This window comes from Gossypium arboreum, chromosome 10 (assembly GCF_025698485.1).
Source record: "Gossypium arboreum isolate Shixiya-1 chromosome 10, ASM2569848v2, whole genome shotgun sequence".
NCBI lineage: Eukaryota > Viridiplantae > Streptophyta > Magnoliopsida > Malvales > Malvaceae > Gossypium > Gossypium arboreum.
Genome location: NC_069079.1, coordinates 129,572,078 through 129,582,393, shown reverse-complemented (window position 1 = coordinate 129,582,393; position 10,316 = coordinate 129,572,078). Strand labels below are relative to the sequence as shown.

The 10,316-nt window shown below is 33.8% G+C and overlaps 2 protein-coding genes across 2 annotated transcripts; one reads left to right on the top strand and one right to left on the bottom strand.

The window, feature by feature from the left end:
- Positions 1-670: 670 nt before the first annotated feature.
- Positions 671-3,000, top strand: LOC128282429 (disease resistance protein RUN1-like). The gene is made up of 3 exons (XM_053020630.1): positions 671-1,425; positions 1,761-2,227; positions 2,318-3,000. The coding sequence occupies exons 1-3, from the start codon at positions 941-943 to the stop codon at positions 2,881-2,883; spliced, it is 1,518 nt and encodes a 505-aa protein (XP_052876590.1). The 5' UTR covers positions 671-940; the 3' UTR covers positions 2,884-3,000.
- Positions 3,001-8,826: 5,826 nt separating this feature from the next.
- Positions 8,827-10,016, bottom strand: LOC128281511 (disease resistance protein RPV1-like). The gene is made up of 2 exons (XM_053019721.1): positions 9,476-10,016; positions 8,827-9,387 (listed from the first exon to the last, which is right to left on the bottom strand). Exons 1-2 carry the CDS (start codon positions 9,958-9,960, stop codon positions 9,114-9,116), a joined length of 759 nt encoding a protein of 252 aa, XP_052875681.1. The 5' UTR covers positions 9,961-10,016; the 3' UTR covers positions 8,827-9,113.
- Positions 10,017-10,316: the final 300 nt, after the last annotated feature.

Below are 10,316 nucleotides of genomic sequence, written 5' to 3'. Positions count from 1 at the left end.
GTGTCTTGCTGGTTTCCTCTACGGGGTAAAACTTTGAAGCTCAACAATCTAGCTTTGAGAGTGAAAACTGTGAAAGGGGTGCCACTGAAAATAATATCCAGCTCCATCATCCCACAAGTTTTGAGATAACAGCAAAACTTTGGCAAATTCTACATTCATATAAACGGTTGGGGATCGACTCGATTAAGTAACAAGTAAAAAAATAACGGAATAAATTGAGAAATTGAACACAAAAAATTAACGTAAAAAAATTCCTCCAAAGAGGATAAAAAACCACGGGTAAAAATAATTTTACTATAATGGTAAAATAACGAAGAATACAAAAGATAGAGATAAAAAATTAAACCCCGAAAACCCGAAAAAAAAGAACCCTCAAAACGTAAACATAAAATTATCTAAATGTGTTATAAGTTCTAATATCTAATGGGTGTTTTTTCTAAGGTTTTTTGATACAATGTCTAGAACTACTTATAACTCCTCCTCAACCCTTAAATAAAAGGATAATATGTTTCAGAGCACTTAAACCCATGTCTTTTTGCATTGATAACAATTTTGATGCCAGCTAAGTTAAAACTTAATCCGCGATTTTAGAATTTTTTTTTAAGTGTTTTATTGTTAATATAAATCCACTAAATTGGTTCACAATTTTGTCCCACTGGAAGACCTTGACTCTGGACTACACAGCAGTTACCATTTGCCAAATAAATTAATGTTTTAAAGGACATTAAGAAACATAACTCTTTGGCTTAAAGAAAATTAGGCCAAGAAAATCTTAAAGAAAATCAGGCCAAGAAAATCTACCTTAGTATGTTAAACTTTTCTTTTGTAGAATACTTTAAAGAAATCAAGCCAAGAAAATCTAATTCCTTCGTATGGTTTGCTCTTTTTATTTTTCTCTTCACAAAATCCTTAGGTTATTTTGTTTGAATACTCTTTCTTTATGACTACTTCTTCTTCTTCTTCTCGTCAAATCAAGCATCAAGTTTTCTTGAGCTTCAGAGGTGAAGACACGCGCCTTAACTTCACCAGTCATCTACTCAAAGCTTTGAAAGACATGGGAGTGAATGTCTTCTTCGATGAAGAAAAACTGGAAAAAGGAGAGCTACTTTCAAAAGCACTTTCTCAAGCTATTGCAGCCTCAAATCTCTCAATTATCGTTTTATCCGTAGACTATGCTTCTTCAAAATCATGCCTGGCTGAAGTTTCCGACATCATAGACCGCAAGAACACTCAAGGCCATATTGTTCTTCCCATCTTTTACCATGTTGATCCTTCCCATGTGCGAAATATTGGTGGGAGCTTTCAGATATCCTTTGAAGAGCATGAATCAAAGAGGTTAGTTGATGAAGTGAAGCGATGGAAAGCTGCTTTTGCTGAAGTTGGTAAATTAAAAGGTTGGCATATAGATGGTGGGAAATTTGATAGGTAACTATATTTTTCCTCTTCTTATATTTATCTTTGTATTAGATTTCATGAAATCTACACCATCCATATTTTTTTTCTTGAGCTTTTTTTTTTTAATTTCTTTTTAAGTTTTAAGAAAAATTTACTAATTCATTTAATATTTTTTTATAAATTTCTAAAAACTTAACTCCTAGATACTAAAACCCTATACCTTGACCCTTAAATCATAGACCTTCAAATTCTAAACTCTAAAAATTATATTTATCTTAAATTTAAAAAAAAAAAAACTTGTCTATAAGAACCTATCAAACTTACATGCTGTCATCTTACCATTTTCTTTCTTTATTATCTGCTAGACCTGAAGCCGAATATATCAAGAATATTATTGAATATGTTACAGAAAAGTTGACAAATAGCAACCCTAAAAGTGCTTCTGAGGAACTGGTTGGATTGGATTATCAGAAAAACACGATTTTGAGGCTGATTGAACGAAAAGACTGTCGTGCAATTGGACTTTGGGGAATAGGTGGTATAACCAAAACTCCCCTTGTTGATGATGTACATAAAGAAGTCTCTCCGAAGTCCGGAGATTGTAATGATTTTCATCAAAATGTTAGTGAGAATATAGAAAAGCAAGAAGTGAGATCTTTAAGAAATGATCTTTTTTCCAAAATATTAAATGAAGAAATATGTATAGACACCCTTTTGATTGGACCTAGTTTTATCCAAGAGAAACTAAACAATAAGGAAGGCTTCAAGTGGAAACAAGACCGAGTTTTTACTGGGATAGTGACACTACAAGTTGGGAAATGGAATACCTCTTGTAAGTTTCTTGTCTTTGCAACTTATCTTAATATAGATTCATCATATGTGCCAAATCCAGCTTATCTAATTGCTAATTAATCTAGTGCAGTACCCATCAAACAAAATCCACATATGCTATTGTTGATGCCTTTTCAAGCCAAAGGTAATGACAACGAGGGTAACCGAAATGCTGAAAGCATAATGTTAGATGAACAAATCTTACAAAGGGACCTGCAGATTACCGTCGAGGAAGAAAACTATGCTGAAGCAGCAAAAATCAAGGATGATCTTCGAGTCCTACATGAGGATAGTAAGGCTTTGGTACTGATAGCAAATTTTGGGTTTTATGATGCTTTTAGGAGAGGGGATCTAGACATGATGCAAAACCTTTGGGTGAAAGGAGATGATGTTTGTTGTGTGCACCCAGGGGGACAAGGGATATCTGGTTATGATTCCATAATGAAAAGCTGGAAACTTGTGTGGATGAACTTCGAATTTCCACTAGAGATAAAGCTGAAAAATGTTCGAGTTCATGTTAGAGGAGATTTTGGGTATGTTACGTGCGTGGAATCTGTCAAGACAACAAAAGGTAGCAATTGGTTTCCGCTGTTTGTAACAAATGTGTTTGAGATGATTAATGGTCAATGGCACATATGCATTCACCAGTCTTCTTAAGCATAGTTCCTTACTAGTATGTTTTGTAGTCTTAGTCAAACTTATTATGTGTGTATATATATGGACTTGAAAACATTTTGGATAATCATTTGTTGAACACATTGTTCTTCTTTTGAACTTTTCCTTTTTGATCTTTTGAATTTTTCGTTTTGATAGAATCTGGTTTTTGCTGGAACATTGTTCAAAATATAAATAATATGAATTCTAAGCAGAGACTTGTTGGAGCAGATATCACCTTGTCTAATCCCATTCAAGTTTCACACTGTTAAGGATGAGAATCGTAAAGACAAGGAAAAAGATGCATCAATTACCATCCGATACTGTTGGGGTTTTTGCATGTAAACTAAGGAGAATTGAAGCAAAGAATGAATGCAAAGAAAATTGTTTACAAGAAGATGACTAAGAATCACTTGTGTATTTCATTAAGATGATGAACATATATGTGATACAAGGCAGCCACCTAATGTGTAATTGCTCCCATTAATACTTAACTAAAACATAGCTTAAATTACACACAAAGAAGCTTACATATAAACTATTAGATCACTTCATACAAAATCAGCAACTAATTTTACTAACTCAAAGTCATATTACAAAACAAATGAAACATGTTGCAAATGAACAAAATGTTGTTGTTGCATTGGTTCAGCTTTAATGCTGGTTTGTTGTTGCATTGCAGGCCAAAGTTCAACACTTCTCCTTGGACTGTATGCAACAAACACCAATACTTCTTCTTAAAGGATCAAACCTTGTAGCACCTAGAGACTTAGTTAGAATATCCGCAAACTGATTTTCTGAGCTGCAATGAATCATATTCACCTCCCTTGATTGTTCAGCCTCTCTAACAAAATGAAATTTAATCTTAAAATGCTTGGTCTTGCCATGAAATACTAGATTTTTACCTATGGCAACAACTGACTGATTGTCAACTTTAATTTCAGTAGCATCAACTTGCTCTTCATTCAAATCACATAAAGGTTTCCTAAGTCAAATGGCTTGATTTAACAGCTGCAGCAGCTGTAATGTACTCTGCTTCAGCGGTAGATTGAGCAACAATTTGTTATTTCTTTGAGCTCCAAAAAAAGACCCCTAAGCCAAGAGTGAAGAAATAGCCAGAAGTGCTCTTCATGTCATCAATGGACCTTGCCCAATCACTATCAGCTTGAGCTCTTTTCCCTTCTCAAATTTCACTCCATACTCCGAAGTCCCGTTTACATATCTAAGAACTCTTTTGGCTGTTTTAAAATGAATAATATCGCAGCAATGCATAAATATGGACAGAAGGCTAACAGCAAATATGATATCAGGCCTTGTAGCTGTCAAGTAGAGCAGACAACCTACAAGGCTTCTATACTCCTTTTCATCAACTCTCCCATGGTTCCCATTGCTGGTTAATGTTTTACCTTGAGCTACTGGTGTGCTAACAATTTTGCAGTTTGACATGCAAAATTTGTTTAGAATCTTCAAAGCAAAAGCCTGCTGACTTATGAAAATAGCTTGGTCAGTCTGAATTACTTTTATGCCAAGAAAATATGTCATTTCTCCTAAGTCAGTCATTTCAAAGACATCATGCATTTGCATTTTGAACTCATCAATCAACTCCCCATTGTTTCCAGTTACTAACAAGTCATCCACATAAAGTGACACAATCAGCAAAGTTTCATTTTCTGATTTCTTCACATAAAGAGTAGGCTCACTGATACTCTTCTTGAACCCAAGCCTAGACAGGTATGCATCAATCCTGTCATACCAGGCCCTTGGTGCCTGCTTCAACCTTACAAGCCCTTTTTCAACTTGTAGACCTTGTCCTCTTTATCAGGAACCTTGAACCCATCTGGTTGTTTAATGAAGATCTTTTCCCTGAGAAAGCCATTTAAAAAAGCAGACTTGACATCCAACTGATGCACTTTCCATTGCTTTTGAGCACCCAAGGCAAACAGAAGCCTTATTGTATCTAACCTTGCAACAGGAGCAAAGTTTTTAATGAAATCGATCCCATACTGTTGGTTGTATCCCTTCACCACAAGTCTTGCCTTGTGTTTGTTTAGAGTCCCATCAGCATTATATTTGACCCTAAACACCCACTTCACACCAATAACCCTCTACTGGTCTGGTCTGTCAACCAATTCCCAAGTGTCATTCTTGTGTATCATCTTCATTTCAACTTCTATGGCACTTTTCCAACACTTTTCTCTGGCAGCTTCATCGAAAATTGTAGGCTCAAGTATTGCAACATTACATATTTGATATATGTCAGTGATGGTTCTTGTGCCTCTCACAGGTGTATCATTAAAATCATCACCAATTTGCTCTTCTTCTTCCGCTGGTTGTAGATTGTTGTCTTGTTGACTTTTATCATCCAGTCTTGCATCTGTACCATTCCATTTCCATACACTTTATTCATCAAATTTCACATCCCTGCTCACCATGATCCTTTTGGTGGAGGGATCAAAGATCATATATCCCTTATTTGTGCTCCTGTAACCAACAAGGATCCCTGGCACAGATCTTTTCTCCAGTTTGGTTCTCTTCTCAGTTGGGATAAGTGTATAGCAGACACAGCCAAACACTTTTAAATGTGAGACTGTTGGCTTATGCAACACCCCTTACCCGTATCCAACGCTGGAACAGGGTACGAGGCATTATCGGACTTATAACACAAACATACATATAAAAATGAGGCTTAAATTTTCATTCAAATTAAATCCAATCACATGCATACATATCGTCCCTAATACGAGCCCTGAAATTAAATTGGATGGTAGAGTCGATTAAATTGGATGGCAAATTAAATTACACCTACAAACAATGAACAACCATGAAATTAAAAAATAATCTAAGGATAAACAAGAATTAAATAAGTTAAAAACATGATCCACTAATGTATTTTCAAGAATAAACAATATTAATGATCCATTAATGTATTTTCAAGAATTAAATAAGTTAAAAACATGATCCATTAATGATCTATTAAAAATAATCTAAGGATAAACAAGAATAATAATTTAAAAAACTAAAAAATAAAATAAAATAAAAGATTAACTAACCTTTTGGTTATCTAGGCTTTCTGTGTATTGCTTTAGTGTATGAAAGCTACCAAATTTGCCAGCTGAGCAGGAATTCCTCCAGCCAAATTGGAATCCCACTAACTTTATGATCTGTCACAATTTCATCCAAAGACTGCTTCAAACTTCTCAGCTTTCTTAATTCAAAGAATTTTTGCACTTATATTTTATATATTCCTTTGTTCTAATATATTCTACTTTTGAACTTGATTGTCTATCTTTTTTATTTCCGTTCACTATACAATTTAATCTATGAAATTTCAAAGGCACAAAAAAGGATATAGGCCTATGCAATATATTTGCCAAATGAAATCAAGCAAGAAAATCATGAACTAACAATGAAGCAATAGTTTAGTTACCACACCAAGAGAAAGGTAATAAGGTAGTAAACTGTATTCAGTAGCCCATAAGAAAACACCCCAGAAATTCCATATTGTCCCGATTTCTTTAGCACACTGAGATAGCAAACAAAGTGCCTTTCAAATCAAATTCAATATAAACACAAAGTCAGCTATATCAAAAACAACATCAATAGATGACAATCATTATCCATTTTCAAAGAGACTGAAATTAAATAAAGGGTCCATATAAGTAGTAACAAAGTTTTCGGAGGAATGAGTGGAAGAATGTTTGGGTAGCAAACTTTTCAACACCCGAATTGCAGAAAATTGAAACAAATTCAATTTTTTTAACAACATATTTATTCATTACCTATAGGAAACCAAAATGCACATAAACCCAAACCCAAAATGCATAAAATAATACAGGAAAGGGGAAATCAGTCGTAAATACCTATAGGACTCGAAATTCCAGCGACAGCGGTAGAGAGAAGAGGCTATGACAGAGAGAAGAGGATGCAGCAGAGAGAAAAGGGATTTCAGAAATTGGAGATTTCGATCAGTTGGGGATTGAAAAGTTAGGAAATTATGGAAAATAATTTGGGGAAGACGCCGTTGGGGAAAATAGGAGAAAAGAAATTGGGAAACTGGGGGAATGGAATCGGGGTAATCTGATTTGAGGGAAAATGAGAGAAAAGAAATTGAGAAATTGGGGGAATGAAATCAGAGTAATTTAATTTGAGGGAAAACTAGGGAAATTCGGGGCTAAACAAATGACGCCGTTTAAGTTAGTTGAATTGAACCTTACGGCGTTTATCATAAGTACCACCAACGCAGCTAAAACAGAAACGTTTTGGCTACTCATAATCGATATTTATGGCGTTTTAGTAAAAAGGCCACTAAAAAGTAGATAAAAACGATAGCGTTTTGCATAGTCTTAAAACATTTTTGCGGCGTTTTATGATAAAATGCCACTAAAGGATATCTTTTTGTGGAATTTTAGTAAAAACGCCATTAAAAAGCCAATAAAAGCGGCAGCGTTTTGCACAGTCTTAAAACATTTTTGCAGCGTTTTATGAGAAAATGCCACTAAAGGATATCCTTTTGCGGCATTTTAGTAAAAACGCCACTAATTGGCAGACAAAAACGGTAGTGTTTTGCACTCTCTTAAAACATAATTGCGGTATTGTTTGTGAAAACGGCACTAAAGGCTATCCTTTTGTGGCGTTCTAAAACGCCACTAAAACAAAGCTTAAGACAGCAACGTTTTGTAATCATTTTGCCATTTCACTTTTTTTTCCTATTTTATTGTTTGTGTTTTGTTTTTTGCTCTTACATTAATATATATATACACACACATTAATATCCATATGAAATTTATTTTTTAGATTTTAAGGTTTATGGTTTAAGATTTTAAGGTTTAGGGTTTAGGGTTTAGGGTTTATGGGTTAGTGTTAGGAATTAAGGTTTGGAGTTTAGGGGTTGTGGTTTAGTGTTTAGAGTTTTAAGGGTTTGTGATATGATATTTAGGGTTTAAGGTTTAAAGGATTACTGATTTAAAGGTTTAGGGGTTAGGGTTTAGTGAAAGCCATAACATTGATTTTAACAGCTTGGTAACTTAAATGAAAACTTCTAAATAGTTTAGTTATCAAAGTGTAACTTTTCATAATTAAGTAACTAAAATGAAATTGACTTTCCCATAGGTAAATGAATGGTGTAGTTAATTTATATTGTTTATAAAGTCAACTTCAAAATAAAAATAAGACCTTATTTGTTATAATTTGGTCCTATCAAAATAGACGATTACCTATCCATATCAATCTATTACTTTTTTTATTTATTTTTCAATGTTTTTTAAATCTAATATTTAAATATATTAAATGGTTTAGATTAAATATTTTTAAATATAAAAGCATTAATTGATTGCATAAAATTTCATCATTTAACAAATCTCAAGTAAACCTTAATTCCTAAACCATTTAATATATATAAAGTTTATCTATTATCTCTTAAATAATTTAAACTATAATCATAATTTTAATATATTAAAATTAATATTATCTCTTTACAATTGTATAAGAAATTATTTAATATATAAATTTAAAAGCACTAATTAATCTAAACCCTTGACTGCCATCCCCAAAACCTTAAACCATAAAATATAAACCTTAAACCCTAAATCCCTAACCCTTAACCCTTAAACCTTAAACCCTAACCCTTAACCCATAATCCCTAAACCCATAATCCATAAACCTTATATATAGCGGCGTTTTTCAAAAAGCACCGCTAAATCTCGATCTATTGCAGCGTTTTTTAGAAAGCGCCGCTAATGCCACTGAAGCTCAACATAAAACGACGTCGTTGTGCTTAATTTTTTTGCGGCGTTTTTGCTCGATCTATAGTTGCGTTTTTCGAGAAGCGCCGCTAATTCTCGATCTATAGCGGCGTTTTTTAGTAAAACGCTGCTGAAAACGCCGCTAAAAAATTGTTTTTCTGTAGTGAACTTAAATGCAAATGTAGAAAAAAGTTGAAGAGAATCATTCTCATTCAACTCCTTTACCTTATATATCTTATATATGCGGTTAGCTCTTCCATTTTTAAGTACTTGTCTATCTCTAGATGTTACAATGATTTTACTTCCAGGACCAAAATATTTGACACCCATAAAATCTAATTGGGCTGAGTCACTAACATCATCAAGGACAACAAGCACTTTTTTATTATTCAGCCTCTCTTGATAAGGGTATCCTATAGAAGGGGTATCAATACAAATTTCTTCTTCGTTTAACAGTTTGGAAAGAAGTTCATTTCGTAAAGATTCATTCCCCTATTTTTTTATTTTCTCACTAATGTTTTGAAGAAACAAACTACATTCAAACTTTGGAAAGACTTCCTTATAAACAGCATCAGCAAGGCTAGTTTTGCCAATACCACCCATTCCCCAAAGTCCTATTACACGTATGTCCACTTGCTCAATCAACCCCAAAATCTTCTTCTTTTGATCATGTATTCCCACCAATTCTTCAGAAACACTTCTACAATTGCTATTCAACTTTTTTAAAACATATCCAACCACATCTTTAATGTACTCAGTTTCAGATCTAGAAAATAATTAAAAAAAATCAACCGTCAAAAGAAAGATATGTCAAATATAATAAGATAAATATATATATACATATATATAGTTACCTATCGAATTTGCCTCCTCCTATATGCCACCCTTTTAATGTACCGACTTCAGTGAAGGCGGCTTTCCATCGCTTCACTTCATCAACCGACCTCTTTGATTCATGCTCTCCGAAGGATGTCTTAAAAGTCCCACCAATATTTCGCACATGGGAGGGATCAACATGGTAAAAGATGGGAAGAACAATATGTCCTTGAGTCTTTTTACAATTCATGATCTGAGAGAGTTCACTTAAACATGATTTCGAAGAAGCATAGTCTTTAGATAAAACAAGGATTAAGAAATTTGAGGCTGCAATTGCTTGAGAAAGTGCTTGTGAAAGTTGCTCCCCTTTCTCTAGTTTTTCTTCATCGAAGAAGACATTCAGTCCCCTGTCTTTAAAAGCTTTGAGTAGATGACTGGTGAAGTTAAGGCGTGTGTCTTCACCTCCGTAGATCAAGAAAACTTGGTGCATCATTTGACGAAAAGAAGATGAAGAAGACGCCATGAAAGATTATGGATAATGTAAGTGAGGCAAAGGGAAAAAATTATAGCAAGGGCGCTTTGGTTTGCCTTTTGAAGAAGAAAAAAAATTTATTTCTCTTTTTCCTACTGCTACATATAATCCTTTCTTACCTTTTTTTTTTTTTAATTACATTAACAGTGCAAAACCTAAACAACAAAAGCGACTAACATGATTTGAACTCAGGCCACACCTGGAGCGGTAAACACCTTTGACCATCACATAGAGTTAAATCCATTCTTACCTTTAAATAGAAAGAAAAGACATATTTAAACACACTCAAACGTCTTTAAACATTCGTGTGATGCTATTTTTTTTCTATTAAAGATTGTCATTAATAA

Bases quoted from the DNA above. Each gene is read 5' to 3' on its own strand.
- LOC128282429 (XM_053020630.1), top strand. From the start codon at position 941: ATGACTACTTCTTCTTCTTCTTCTCGTCAAATCAAGCATCAAGTTTTC. The intron at 1,426-1,760 runs GTAACTATATTT...ATTATCTGCTAG, and splicing joins GATGGTGGGAAATTTGATAG to ACCTGAAGCCGAATATATCA. The intron at 2,228-2,317 runs GTAAGTTTCTTG...AATCTAGTGCAG, and splicing joins TGGGAAATGGAATACCTCTT to TACCCATCAAACAAAATCCA.
- LOC128281511 (XM_053019721.1), bottom strand. From the start codon at position 9,960: ATGGCGTCTTCTTCATCTTCTTTTCGTCAAATGATGCACCAAGTTTTC. The intron at 9,388-9,475 runs GTAACTATATAT...ATTATTTTCTAG, and splicing joins GGAGGAGGCAAATTCGATAG to ATCTGAAACTGAGTACATTA.